Source organism: Hibiscus syriacus, unplaced genomic scaffold, assembly GCF_006381635.1.
Source record: "Hibiscus syriacus cultivar Baekdansim isolate YM2019G1 unplaced genomic scaffold, ASM638163v2 tig00110279_pilon, whole genome shotgun sequence".
NCBI classification, from domain to species: Eukaryota; Viridiplantae; Streptophyta; class Magnoliopsida; order Malvales; family Malvaceae; genus Hibiscus; species Hibiscus syriacus.
This window is the reverse complement of record NW_024062659.1, coordinates 170,214-185,256: the sequence shown is the minus strand read 5'-3', so window position 1 is coordinate 185,256 and position 15,043 is coordinate 170,214. Positions and strand designations below refer to the sequence as shown.

General features: G+C 33.5%; 3 protein-coding genes and 1 long non-coding RNA gene across 4 annotated transcripts; 3 read left to right on the top strand and 1 right to left on the bottom strand.

The window, feature by feature from the left end:
- The first annotated feature begins 379 nt into the window (after positions 1-379).
- LOC120115962 lies at positions 380-1,408 on the top strand. Its single transcript, XM_039136564.1, has one exon. It carries the CDS (start codon positions 380-382, stop codon positions 1,406-1,408), a length of 1,029 nt encoding a protein of 342 aa, XP_038992495.1.
- A 1,432-nt stretch (positions 1,409-2,840) lies between these two features.
- LOC120115807 lies at positions 2,841-3,406 on the top strand. The gene has a single exon (XM_039136407.1). The coding sequence runs from the start codon at positions 3,015-3,017 to the stop codon at positions 3,309-3,311; it is 297 nt and encodes a 98-aa protein (XP_038992338.1). The 5' UTR covers positions 2,841-3,014; the 3' UTR covers positions 3,312-3,406.
- A 3,908-nt stretch (positions 3,407-7,314) lies between these two features.
- Positions 7,315-10,462, bottom strand: LOC120115842 (small ribosomal subunit biogenesis GTPase RsgA 1, mitochondrial-like). The gene is made up of 5 exons (XM_039136448.1): positions 9,795-10,462; positions 8,942-9,163; positions 8,263-8,457; positions 7,958-8,151; positions 7,315-7,587 (listed from the first exon to the last, which is right to left on the bottom strand). The coding sequence occupies exons 1-5, from the start codon at positions 10,446-10,448 to the stop codon at positions 7,407-7,409; spliced, it is 1,446 nt and encodes a 481-aa protein (XP_038992379.1). The 5' UTR covers positions 10,449-10,462; the 3' UTR covers positions 7,315-7,406.
- Positions 10,463-13,512: 3,050 nt separating this feature from the next.
- On the top strand, positions 13,513-15,043 carry LOC120115939. Its single transcript, XR_005515518.1, has 3 exons — positions 13,513-13,609; positions 14,278-14,417; positions 15,003-15,043. It is a non-coding gene; the product is annotated as an uncharacterized LOC120115939 (long non-coding RNA).

Sequence of the window (15,043 nt, the reverse complement as noted above, 5' to 3'; positions counted from 1 at the left end):
GAACACACATCTATTCATGTTCACCTCTATTCATGTTCATTATTTTATTAGATGAACATAATATTTTTGTTCATTTTTGTTTATTTAGCTTAACAACTTAACATAAACGAAAGTTATAAGAACGGTTCACGAACAGTTCACCGAACGCTCTGTTAATTTACACTCCTAAGTATATCTAGGCAAAGTTCCAAGTAGCAAGAATCAAAGCCTCCCTTTACGTGGCATCTAGAAAAGGAATCATCAAAGATTACTTGCCTCGGTTTTTGTTTGATTCTTTGCCTTTACATGAAGCTCCCATGGAGTTGATCATTTTTCACTAATTACCCAGCTTCATCGCTTAGTTTTACTTCATTTCTAGTCATATATTCATATTACCAGAATGGCTCATCGACATGCTGAAACCAACCCACATTTTATTGAAGATCCTGATGGTACAACGCCCGAGCAACGCCATTATCTACCTGCTACCTTGCTGCCACGACGCGGTCGTAACCACCGTGTCCCACTAAGGGATCCTGAAGATCAAGAACAACATCCTCATCCACTCGGTTCATCTCTGCCAGAGCCACATCATGAAAGCCAACATCACCCGCCATTACATGTCTGGGTGCCGCCACCAGTACAAAATGAGGATCGACACCCCCAATTACGACCACGACCCTCATCGATTCAAGATCCGACCCCAAAAGAAGAAATGCTGCAACCCCAACTTCAAGACCAACATCCTAGCTCATCACTGATAAGACCACAGCGTGAAATCACCGAAGGTGACCGGCGCCACGGCAGGCATCTCCAAGATCATCGTCCTCACTCTAGTCCTTTTCTCCCAAGGGACCATCAAACCAACCCTATAGCATGGCCTGCGGCAATTGTCTGTGTAATTCTTTTGCTGATCATGATACTAGGAGGCCTAATCGTCCTCATAGTCTACCTCGTCTATCGACCACATAGTCCACTGTTTGATCTCAACGGCGTCACCTTGAATGCAGCCTCTCTCGACATGGGTTATCTGCTCAATGCCGATGTTAGTCTACTGGCTAACTTCACAAATCCAAACAAGAAGGTGAACATCGATTTCAGTCACATGTATCTCGGTCTTTACTTCGAGAATTCCCTGATTTCTACTCAATTCTTGGAACCTTTCTCGGCCGCAAGAGGTGAGACCATGTTTGCAAATGTTCATATGATAACCAGTCAGGTTAAGCTTTCAATGGAAGAAACAATTCTCCTTCGGGACCAGATCGCAAACAATCAAGTGATGTTTACAGTCAAAGGGGTGTTCCGAGCTCGATCGAAATTCGGAGGTTTATTTAAATATTCGTATTGGTTGCATGGTGATTGTGGCATCATAGTTTCAAGCCCTCCAACTGGGGTCTTAAGAGAGAGAAAATGCAGAACCAAACACTGACGAAGAATCCATATGTAATTTTTTGTTTTATTTCACTCTCTTTTTTTAGTTCAAAACTCATGATAATGTAATCTTAAAATAATTTTGCATTTCTCGAAACAACAAACCCCCTTTCCTAATTCTTATACGCAATAAAAGTCTTCAACTTCACCAATTCTTTTGGCCAGTGAATTACTCGTACCGAAAGTGGTGGGACAACGAGTGGTTGAGATTAAAGAATTTGAGCTTATAAGATTAAGTTCGAATCCTATCACCGTCACTCTTAGTGTATAATCTATAAATTCTTTTATAAATCTCAATTAGATCTTAAGTATATTCTGATCCTGGACTGGGGCTCCACCCCTGACCTAAACTTTGATGTATAAAAAAAATACGGAAAGTGGTGCTTTGGTTTGTACAATTATTTTTCTTAATATTACTATTAACTTCTTGGCTTAAGGGATATTTTAATCCTTATACTTTTTCAAAAATGTCAACTGAGTCCCTCCGTGAAAGTAGTATCCAATTGAGCTCCCAAACTTAAAAATTGTATTAATCAAGTCATATGAGCCTGTAAATTGATAATCAAACTGAATATATGAACTTAAATAGGATTAATTTCAGACAAGATTCGTATACAATATAATTATATTATTCTATTGTATTTTATACTTTTTATATAATATTTATATCATATAATGTTATTTGAGGATGATAATTTAATCAGAATCTAATTGATTTTAATCTGATTCAATAAAGTTAATCTTATTTTTAAAAAAAATGAATTCAAATTCAAGGTAAAAAAATCTTTATCTAATACGGGATAATAGTATAATTTTATTTTATATATTTAAAGATAATTGTTATAATATATCTCTTTATATATATATATATTAATTTCAAATTATATTTTTTTTTATCAAATTAGATATTAAATTTAAATAATTGTAAAAAATTAAGATTAAATTAATAAGAACTTAGTTTAATGAGGGATGCTAATTTAATTTAAAATCGACATATCTGACTTGACCCAACCTGATAAGATTGAATTTATAAAACAAATTCGACTTTGGAGTAGGTCAGATTTTATATAAAATGAATTCGGATCAGATTTGGATAAAGTGTGAAAAATATTCGACCCGACCTAACTCAAGGATAATAATATAATTTTTTTCATATAAATTTATAGATAATTATTATAATATCTCTCTATTATTTTTTTAATTAGATTCTTATTTTAAATCAGATTCGAATAGAAAGTATATATTTCTTTAATCAAATCGAATTAATAAAAAAATTCGACCTAATCTAACACAATCCATCCATCCATCTCTATCCTATCATGTGGGATAACGTAAGCTACAATCCAAAGCCCTAAAGTCCAAAGCCCCATATGCACCACCAAAAACCCATAGGCTTTACGTGTACAATTCAAATCCTCTTTTATTTTATTTTTACTTAAAATTCACAGCCAATTATTTTAGTTTTCCTAAAAAAAATCTCAAATATTCTCCCATTTTATTTCTCAAATTTCTACATTTTCTGCGGCTTCTATTAGTTCCTTTCGTCTTCCTCTCACTGCTCCAAATCCCGTTGAAATCAGAGAAAAAAAATCTTATCCGGCGATATGTTTCCGAACGTTTTGACTCAGGTGGCCACCGGCTTGAGCGTCTTGGCCGGCGCCGTCTTAGTCAAATCCGTCATGGATCAAAAACCCATGGCCGGCCCGTCTCCGAGATGCCCGACTTGCAACGGCACGGGTCGCATCGCGTGCATTTGTTCCCGTTGGTCCGATGGAGATGTCGGCTGCCGGACTTGCGCTGGGTCGGGTCGAATGGCTTGCAGAAGCTGCGGTGGGTCCGGTACCGGTCGTTCCCTTCCGGTCCAGATTTCCGTTCGCCAACCGACGAACCGTGGCTTATAAGCAACCGGGTATTGACTCTTGCCCATTAACTCTTATATTATATAATATTATATATATTTTTTGGAAATTTAGTTATGTAATATAATAGTGGTAAAAGAAGCAAAGAGTTCGGTGAATTGTATCTTTACAACTGTGTTGTGAGCTCTACATTAAGAATCTGAAAAATTTTGTTGTAAAAGATTAACAATTCTGTGGTTGAAATTTCCATGAATATATGAAATTCCGAGTTAACTCTTTCTCTTTGATGATTTCTTTTCAAATTCCATGGATTTTGTCTTCCATGGTTATGGAATTGGTGAATCTTGTTGAATATAGTGAGAAAAGTTGCATTTTAGTATGGTGGATTACGAAAGATGTGTGTGTACAGTTATTTGAATGAATTTGATTCCCAGTGAAATGGTTGGAAAAAAAACTGAAAATTGATGAATTGAGTTGAAAACATTAGCTTAGGGCCCTGCGTTATTTTCTGGGGAAAGTGTCAGAAAATTTTATCAGGCTAGCCTTGCTCTAATTCCTGGATTCTAGGTATTTTTTTAGGGTAAATTATGTATTTATCTAAACTATCAGTTTTGATCTGTTTTAATATTTAAATTTTTAATTTTTTTTAAAATCATACCGAACGTTTAGTTTTTGTTTCATTTTAATACCTGACATTAAAAGCTTAATACATTTAGTACCTAAACTATCAGTTTTAGTTCATTTTGATACTTAAACTTTCAATTTTTTTAAAAAATTTAACATTGAATTTTAACAAGGGTATTAAAATGAAATAAAAATTAAATTTTAAGTATGATTTTTTTAAAAAAAATAAAAGTTTAGGTACTAAAATATACTAAAACTAATAATTTAAGTACTAAACGTGTAGTTTACCCTTTCTTTGAAGCATTCATACTTATATTCCACATAGATAGACATGTCAATTTTAATCTTAACTCGAAAATTTGACCTGAATTTAAGAATTTTTAAATCTCAAATTGCCTCAATTTAAGTATAAAACGAGGTAAAATTAACCCTCAAATTTGTAAATGATTAATATTCAAGGTATTTTGATTGAATTTATCGAGTCTATCTTTGTGTGTATATTAGGGATGGTCATTGATGGGACGAGTTATTCTTTCGTCTATCTGACTCGATTTAATAAATAAAAAAATTTAATTGGTAAATTAATGATTTAATCGAGAAAATTAAATAATATTGATGGTGTAAAAAGGTGTTTTTTTTAATTGAAAGAAGCACTTTGATTGTTGAAGCTTGTGGAAATATAAGAAGTTTCCAAAATAGTTTTTAATTTGGTCAGATTTGGCAACTTTATCAACGAACTTTTCATGGGAAAATAGCCAACTTGCTCCCTATTATGTCACTCTTTGTAATATTATAATCATTTTGAAAGATACTAAATCATTCTACAATAAAAATTTATATCTTTACACATAATACTCGAACTAGGGATTTTAAGGGATAATAACAATTTTTTAACCACTGGTACCGTTTGATCTATGTCAAATTTAAAATAAGTACTCTAAGTGTGTCATTTTTTTTATTTAAGTATCCAAAATATTTTTAGTCAAAATAAATATTTAAAGTATATTACTTTTTTCATCTATATTAAGTATTTTTCGTTAAAAATAGATATTTAAATTATTCAACCTTCTTATCTGTATACTTTAAATATTTTCGATCAATGTCATGAGTAACTTTTAAAAAGCTATATGAAAAAGATGATATACTTCATATACTTACTCACAACTTGGTTGAGCATTACCACAACGAGCTGTGCTTGTACTCACCCACGCAACGTTCCTCGCGGTCCCTCGGTTCGAGCCTCGTCGACTAGCTTCCGAGAATGTTCCGCTGCCGTGTGATCGAAATGTCGGGCTTGGTTAATCGCTTGCTTGGCTTTAGCCGGAACGTCATCGTCAAGTTTGTGTGCGACCTTATCCACCTGCCGTTATTTTGATTAAATCTCGTTTCGAAGTTGGGAACAAACTGTTTCACATTTCTTTTTAATCCAAGTATAATGAAATTCGAGTCGAGTTTTAAGTTTGAAACTCGAATGAACTTGATCAAATTTCATTTTCAATTTACTTGAAGTGTCATCTAACTGTATCTCTTGTGTGCTCACACCCTTGGCATCTATGATGCTCGAACCCGGGTCCTCAAGGAACAATCCATTTATCACAGAGACCACTTGATTCGTGCATAATAATTTGATTCTAAATCTTAAATATTATTTATACCATCGTAAGTAAAGTAATTAATATAAGCGTCTACAAAGGGCGAGACCATCTCTAATGGAGAGAAGAGTGGATTAGACTCGGTGATCAGATACTGAGAAATTATTAAATTGAATCACATAATCTTTACTTCTATGTACAAATTCAGGCATTTCATTGTACTTTTTATCCTCTTGTTTGTATGCAGCTGACCCAAACCATAAAATGTTGTCCTATGCTACTATCCCTCCAATTTTCACCAATTTCATCACCTTCTCATGGAATTTCATGTAATCCTCCTTTTTGGCATCCACAAATATGAAATCAAACCTCACCTGTTCTTCCTACAATTGAATTATTCGATCATTGGATAGAATGACGATGAAATAGGGGGGAAATCGAAAATAACGTTATATTTTCAATTCCAACTCGTTATAACATAAATTTGTTATGATCATCTCATTTTCTGTAAATTACGAGGATCGAATTCTAACAAATTAAAGTACAGAGCTAATTTAGTAGGCCAAACTCTTTTTCTCTCTCTCTCAATCTGATCCTCCAATTCAAGAAAATAACTCAATCTGGTCCTCTCATTTTTTTCTCTTATAGTTTGGTCATTAAACTTTAAAAAATTTCAATTTAATCACTCAACTTTTAAGTTGCTCATGTTTTAATCATCATGATTTATTTTATTAATGTTTATGTATGATGTGACATTTTTATTCTTATTTTATTAAATATATATTAAATTAATATTAATTAAATTAAAATTTTAAAATTATATTGAAACAAAAAAATATTTCCAAAAGTATAATTAAATTAAAAAACATTCCATCTGCTTTATATATTTCCAAATCTCCACTCTCCTTTTTTATCCTCTCATTTCATTTTTCTTTCTTTTCAACCAAAGATTTTTTTTTTCTTTCATTGCTCAGTCAAGTAGCTCGTCCCCAGTTTTTTTTTTAAAAAATTTTACAAGTTCATCATGGGTTCACTGAATCTGGTAATGAAAGAAAAAAGAAGAAGAAATATTTGGTTGAAAGAAAAAATGCCACATCATACATAAATGCCATATCATACATAAATATTAATGAAATAAATCATGATGATTAAAACATGAGCAATACAAAAGTTGAGTGATTAAATTGAAAATTTTAAAGTTTAATAACCAAAATAGAAGAGAGAAAGATAGGAGGGCCAGTTTGAGTTTTTTTCTTGAATACGAGGGCCATATTGAGAGAAAAATAGGATTTTAGCCTGCTTAACGTGCCACGTCAACACAAAATAATGGAGTCGTTGGCCAACGAAGGAAAACTTTGGTCAAACGACATCATTGAGTTTTTTTTAATTGGAGGGCCACATTGGATGCAAAAAAAAAAAAGTGGAATGCCACATTGATTTTTTTTTTTTAAAAAGTACGAGGGACTTTGGTACCCTTTTGCCTAAATTTAATAAATATTTTGTAATTTTTAAAATTCTAATAACCAAAATGATTGTTTTAGTATAATTTAGTGATCACTAATATACCTTGTATTTAAATTAACATTTAACGTCTAATATGAAATGATATTTAACTAAAATATTTGATAATTTAATTAAAACATTTTGAAGTTTAAATATCCATTTAATATTTAAGTTACAATTAATTCTAATATTGATAATTTAGTGATTCAATTAGAACGTTTTTAAGTGTAAGGGTCAATTTAAAATTGATGTCATAACTAAAGAACATCCTTGCAATTAACCCTAAAAGATAGTGAACTAGCTGAGAAAAAGCAACCATAAAAGACTTCACAAAACTCTTCGGAAGTGATTTAGATTCTCTTCATTGTCTGGTTTAAACCTTGTCACTTACACTGTACAATACAGCATTGAAAATTCCCTACTGGTTTTCATTCTCTATTGCTCTTACAATGGGGTCGTTTTCTAAGTCCAAGCTATCATCATCGTCATCAAGCTCATCTAACAACGACTGATTAATCTTTTTCCGCGACTGCCTCCGATGTTTCTTCAGTTCCAATCGAGGTTCAGCTTGCTGAACGCCCAATTCTCCCACCTTGTACCTGCAAATGACATTTTAGATTTCAGAACCAACTTGAAAAGATTCATAAGCCTTTGGTTCAAAAAACTTGAACCACATCTTAGATGAAAAGTTGAGAAAATAAGGAAAGAAGATGAAGCTGTTATTTCTCACTAGACTGCCATTTTCAAAACTATAAAAAAAACAGTTACTTGGGCTTTGAGGTGAGTGTCGGATGTGGATACACGAATGACATGATCATGTTAAATATTTTATAAGCTTTTCTATGTATTCGGAGAGCCTATAAAGTGTCACATCCTTATACCCATGTATGGATATGAGTCGGACTAGTGCATCGAGTGTGTATACTTCAAATAAAGAGAATCGGAGCAATATGGTTCTAGTTTACGTACCTGACATCGCCTTCTCTCTTGGTCCCAAACGTCCTCAGCTGAAATTCCTCTCTGATTCTGATCTCATCGAGAAGTTGAAAATAGTATGAATATCTTTCCCAATCCCCTTTCACAATGCACCCAGGTTCACCCAGATGTAAGCAATCATTGAATGAGCATTTCGCAGGTTCACTGTCTTTTAGTATTTTCCGAATCTTGGAAAAGAAAATAGAACAAAGATATCAGATAACACCAACAAGTGTAAATGTACATTTGAAAGAGACTGAAGTGCAACCAAATTGTTTTTCAGTTAGCAGGCAAGCTACCTCGGGAAAAGTTTGTGCAAGAGATTGCTTTGTCACTTTCATCAAGCTAGGCTGGTTAAACCCTGGAGTATCGGCGACATAGCCTCCTCCCGATAGGGGAAGCAATGAAACATGTCGAGTAGTGTGTTTTCCTCTGCCACTTCTTGTTGAAACCTCCCCAACTCTCTGATCTTCAAACCACTTGCTGCCCAAAATCTAAGGAGAGAAATGTTCTTTAAGGAAGAGAAAATATACAATGCCATCAAACTCTCAGCCTTATAACAAGAGGCTAGTTAGGCATGAGAGCTCGGGTTCAAACCTCAGCAATCCGCCCCAAATTATCAATATATATATACACACACATACATATAGTACTTATTGTTCTCAACCTAGAAAATATATAGTGTCAACAATCTCTTGGACATGTGAAGCATGAGAGCTTGGGTTCAAACTCTAGCAACCCCACCCGGAAGTGATCAATACAAACACACACACATAGCACTTATTGTTCTCAACCCAAAAAAATATATGGTGCCAACAACCTCAGGATCTTGTGGCAAGAGGCTTGCGAGGCATCAGACCTTGGGTTCAAACCCTAGCAATCTCACCCACAAAATTATCAATATATATACAGCATTTATCATGTTGACGCAAAGGAAAAATGAAAATGAAGTACTAAATAAAGAGGAAACAAACCCACAGGATCAAACAAATTTTCTCCTTCAAGAGAATCAGAAGCGCGGTGATGACTTCGGAGAACATTGATAAGGCTTGACTTCCCAACCCCACTTGGACCAACAATTACCGTTGTTTGATCCCTCAAGTAAAATGCAAGAGAATCAAGTCCATTTTTGGTCTCAACACTGCAAAAGATAGGTTCGTAGCCCCAGCCCCGCAACCTACTCTTCCATGAAAAAATAGTCTGCAAATGCATTTCAAAGTCCCAGTATGTATATTTGCCAAGAAAATACACAAATATTATTTGGCAATGTAAATGAGATTCAAATATTAAAAACCACAAATCGGGGTATTCAACGCTATATTATTCGACTTTCTTCTTCTTCTTCAAGCACTCATGTATGACACATTTTTAGACATAGATACATCAACCCTTCAAGAATCCAAATACATGAAAAAACTTCAAAAAGAAACTAGAGCACCCGTATTGGACACATACCTGAATTTGACACTACCGGCACAAGTGAGTAAAATAGATTCGATGAGACGAACAACAACCATTTTGTTTCCAACTTCGTATCCAAATTAGAGTAAGTAAAATTACCATAATATTATGAACAAACAACTAGCAATTGCAAAGCTTGAATGATAGACTAGAGCTAGCCAAAAAATGTATGGAAATTTCAATTTACTTCTCTTTTGACTATTTTCCCCTAATCTGTTGATCTAATTCCAACTCTTCATTTTTTTCTAGAACAAACACTCGTATTGAATACATATTGGGACGTAAGAACAAGCTCTCCAAATATATGAAGAACTTCAACAACAAAAAAATTGTGGTCAGTTCTATATCAAGAGAGCGTCAAGAATTGAACCTCCTCATCAATGAGTTCCGTTTTGTTTAAAGCAAGGGTGAGGGGAATTCCATAGGACTCAGCTTCGACCAAGAATCTCGTGAGCATAAACGGTTCGATCGTCGGCTGTTCCATCGAGAAAAGCACGAGCAAGTGGTCGACATTGGCGACAGGCGGGTCCAAGATCTCGGAGCTCCGTTGGAATACATTCTCGATAACCCCACGCCGATCCACCCAATCAATCGAACCCACCACCACCTTGTCCCCAACCAAAACCCTCCTCTTTATCTTCTTCAAAACAGCCTTCACCACGCACAGCAACTCCACCCCGGCCTTAGAACTATCCCCGGGTTCTTTCTGTTCCCCTTGGACGATAACCCGCATGAAGTTGGCTTGGGCGGCGGCGACGGCGCCGATGGCTTGGGAATCAGAGAGGGGCGGGGCTTCATTAGGGGCAAGGACGGGGGCTAAGGAGGAGTAGTCTTTGAAAATGTGTTTGGCTTTGAGGAGATTCTTGTTGGGTTGGGGTTTTCTGGATACGTTGTGTCTGGGATTTGAAGGAGTCTGCTTGGCGGAGAGGATAACGAGGTGGCGGTCGGGTGGTAATTGGCGGCGGATGGCGGTGGTTACGGCGGGTAAGCGGCTGCGGAACAGTGAAAATGAAGTGATCGGCATGTCTGGTTAGTGGGAATTTTGTACCTGAAGTAAGATAAATTCAGTATTATTATTCTCCTTTTTATTTCAGGGTAAAGTATACAAATGGTCTCTTAATTATAGGTACTATTTTATTAAGTCTCTTAACTATTAAAAGTTACAAAATAATCTTTCGATTACATAATGTTATTTTATTAAGTCCTTTAACTATTAAAAGTTACAAAATAGTCACCCAACTATTTATTATATTCTAAACTCATCTGTTTCCATTAAAAAATTAACAGTTGTTTAAGCTGGATGTTAACATGATGAATGAAATATAATAGTCGTTTGAGATTCTAAGATCATATTTTATCATATCATGGTCAGTAGGTTAGTGTTCAGCTCATAATATCATTAATTTTTTAGCAGAAAATGACAAGTTTGGAACATAATGAATAGCCGGATGATCATTTTGTAACTTTTAATAGTCGAAAGATCAATTTTTAACTTTTAATAATCGATGGATTTAATAAAGTAGTACCCTACCGACCATTTGTGTACTTAACCCTTAATTTTATTAATAATTTAGTTTTTGATTTTCGTGAATTATATAAAAATTATTTTCTTAATAAAAATAGTGATTATTAGAGTACGATAATTTAGTATATTCAACATTACATTTTATGTACAAATGATAACATTATTGAATTATTTTATTAAATTAATATTTTTTTAATTTTTTATTCAAAATTCCCAAATATTAATCAAAATGCCATTTTTTTAATAAAGATGTATACGTTAGAAATGCCTTTTAAAATACACGCTTTAAAGGACATTTTTACTTGTGTGAAAGGTTTTTTATTCTATTTCTTTTATGTTAATGCCATCCAAGATAAAAAATAAATAAATAAAATATGAAGTAAAATTGTATAAATTTTATGCAAAAAAAAAAAGAGTAATGCAAACGATGCGTATCAAAAATATATATATTTATATGAGTTAATCAGACGACGACGACAATAATAGACATAGAATTTATCTTCAATCATTTAATAAGAATATGTTAAAAATTATACTTAAATACATAAAAGAAATTCATATATAAATAATGTCTGATTCAATAATATCATGATAAAAGTTTATTGATTTTGAGTTGTCAAATACAATTCTTGAACTTGATCAGACTCAGTACGACAATCAAAGACAATTTTAGATATCGGAGTCTCCACTATTTTAGAAGAAAACAATTGTCTTTAGTTATCATAACCCTGTATGATTTTAAAAGATAAAATTATGCACCCATTGTGATCCAATACGATACATGTATATATATAGTTTTTTATTTTTACTAAGTAAATTAAAGACTTGATTGAATAAATATATAAAGAGAGGTATTATACCAATTATCTTCAAATATATAAAGGTCAATCATATTGTTCTTTTCAAGTGGATTAGGCATTTCTCGGTCTAAATCTAAATCTGATCTGACTCGATCTTTATTAGGTAAAACTAGACCTAATTAAATGAATATGGGGAGAGTTATATTATATCAATTATTTTTAAATATATAAATGTCAATTGTACTATTATTCTCGAATTAGGTTAGATATTTTTATCTTAAATCTAAATATGATGGGACTCGACATGATAACTAAAAAATTAAACTTGACCTAACTCGAATATTTTTCTTTTAAAAAAATCAGTTATGTAAAATTAGACTAAAACTCGTCAAATTCAAGTTAAATGTTATCAAAATTCTAATCATAATAGAAAATTAAGATAACCTAGAAATGGCATAAACTGAAAAGTTACTATATATTTATAGTTTGTGTAATATAGTATCATAAGTAGGTAGGGAACCTTTTTTTTTTTTTTTGAATGATAGGTAGGGAACTACATTGAGGAGAACAAGGTACAAGCACTGTATAGCGAGTTTCTTCGAAATCCCCGAAGTCCAAAGTAGTGTAGATGAAAACAACTGCTTCACAGTCCCCCATATGAGATCACCATCTGGTGGAGTGAGTAACTTTCAGCATCCTTCAACGGGTAAGACTACAATCTTAGAAATTATAGCAGTAATTAATGTAGTTAATTAAATCCTACATCAATCCAACTGTGGGTATGATTTATGAATTCATCATCATCTGTTATTACTGAGATTTCCAGTCAACTGTTGATCAGACAGTTCAAATTTAGCTCTATTTTCTAATTGGTTACGAATCTTGATAAGAAAAGTAGTAATCATTTTATCAAATTAATACATCCTGATTAGGTGTTTTGGTGGTGGAGAAAAGCTATTTGGCATTGAATTTGAATGGAAGAGGTAGAATAGAGTTAAAAAAGAGAGAAGAGAATAATGAAATTAACACCAAGAGAAGTGGAGAAGCTTGCCCTTCATAATGCAGGGTTCCTTGCCCAGAAGCGCCTGGCTTGTGGGCTTAAGCTCAATTATACTGAAGCTATTGCTCTCATTGCCACTCAGGTGATTCTTATACTCTGCAATTTTGTCTATATGTATATATTACAAAGTCAATTTGCTATCCGGACTGGGGATATGGTGATTTTAATTAATGTATAAACAGGAGCCAAGTTCGTTCGACCGTTCCCCATTTATTGGATTCTGTACAGGTAACTATGTTTGAAGTAAACATAAATGGCATTAAATTTTCATTTGCAATTCTTATGCTTTATATCCTAAACCTTATGTTTTTTTAACTCTACATTTTCGTAGAAGTACTCAGGTCCCATACATGGTTACGGAGATGTGACCTCTAAGGATCCTTAAAAGTTCAAATCTTGTAAAAGTTTAAAAAAAATCTAATCATATCAGTGCAGGATACAGGTATATATTCGACATGGATATGGTCAGATTTTCTGAAATTCTTGATATATTTGGAGGATACTTGGAGATAATATCCTCGTTCATGTGTGAGACACGAGTGTTATTATGGACACTTTTGAGAAAAAATGAGGAGTTGGAGCAATACAGGCGTGAAGAGTCATTGCTTCGGACTTTCTTGGCTTATATTGTGAACTCTTTTTTTCCCTATTAAAACCAGCAATGCAAGTAAACTAATATTTATTTCAATATAAGGTTGAAGGTACATTTCCTGATGGGACAAAGTTAATCACTATTCATAATCCAATCGTTAGTGAAGATGGAGACTTGCAGCTTACTCTATATGGTTCTTTTCTACCTGGTAGGCCATATATATGTATATTTGGAAATTCAAACTACCGCAAAGAATATATGCATGATATATCAGTGATCTTAGTTGTTGTTTGACCCAAGTGTAAGCAGCGATACATGGTTATGTTCTATTTTTTCTATGTTTGTTTCATGTATTTTTAGGGTATTTGGAGGGTCATATCCCCATATTTATGTTCCAACATGTGTCAGACATGGATATTTTAAGCAAAATGAAAGTTGAACAACATGTTTCTGTACACAGTTTTTTTTTGCGTGCGTGACCTCAAATGAAAGAATAGAGCTCATGTTCAAGTTTCAATTCTTTTCATTTCTTTTCGGATCTAACCTGTCTGGCTTTTGAAATATGAACCTCATGATATATCAATAAGCTATGTGCTTTGACACTTCATTTTTCTTGAAGTATTTGTCTGCCAGATACGAGTGAAATAATAATCCCCCGAGGATATCCAAATACATGAAAATCCAAGAAAACTTGTGCATATCCATATTTGACATATAGTCATATCTGACACTTACACTCCAGCTTAAATAAAATCATCAAACAAGTCTTTTCGTAATTACTTTTATACACTATGCTGTATAGTTGAAACTTGGAATTGTTACTGCTTGAGAATATGAAGTACCCCGATGGGAACTAAAAGAACATTGATACTGCAGTGCCTTCCAGTATGAAACCTGAAATGGAAGATAAAACGGTTCCCGGTAATGTGATCCCCAAAGATGGGATGATTACACTTAATGATGGCAGGAAAGCAGTAAGCCTCAAAGTCTTTAACTCTGGAGACAGGCCAGTTCAGGTGCTGCAAACTCTCTTCTTTTATTCATATCTTTTATTTTTCTTGTTGAGATTTTGATAAATTCTGAATCAGTTTCAGTCTATATTATTAGGATTCGAGTGTGAGTGTTAGATAGGAAGAATGATTAGATTTTTCTATATTATTAGGATTTGAGTGTTAGATATGGATATGATTAGATTTTTCTAAGTTTTCCTGGAGAATCCTTGGAGGTCATATATATGTATCCATATGTCGAATATGTGTATTAATGATTAGTGCCAACAACATATCTTTCAAGAACGATGTATACGTAGCTATGTTACTTGGACTCGTGTGAGTGTTGGATACAAGTATGTGCCTTACATGGGTTTGTTCAAATTTGTTCTAAGTTTTTTCCATGTATTTGGAGGATGTTTTCTCTATATCCATGTCCAAAAATGTGGCTGACACGTGCTGGACACTTGCACTTTGAAAGAAAACGAAGGGTTAAAGTAGCATTAGTAAAGAGAAGTGACCTCTAATGTTATACTGTATAGCTAACATGTAGGATTTTTTTCCTAGTAAGAATTGAAATATCTTTGTGCTAATCATTTAATAATTTTTCAGGTAGGAAGCCATTATCACTTTATCGAGGTAAACCCTATCAT

Coding starts and splice junctions, on each gene's coding strand:
- LOC120115962 (XM_039136564.1), top strand. CDS start 380: ATGGCTCATCGACATGCTGAAACCAACCCACATTTTATTGAAGATCCT.
- LOC120115807 (XM_039136407.1), top strand. CDS start 3,015: ATGTTTCCGAACGTTTTGACTCAGGTGGCCACCGGCTTGAGCGTCTTG.
- LOC120115842 (XM_039136448.1), bottom strand. CDS start 10,448: ATGCCGATCACTTCATTTTCACTGTTCCGCAGCCGCTTACCCGCCGTA. Junction 8,152..8,262: donor TTGCACAAACTTTTCCCGAG/GTAGCTTGCCTG, acceptor TTCTTTTCCAAG/ATTCGGAAAATACTAAAAGA. Junction 7,588..7,957: donor AAGAGAGAAGGCGATGTCAG/GTACGTAAACTA, acceptor TGTCATTTGCAG/GTACAAGGTGGGAGAATTGG.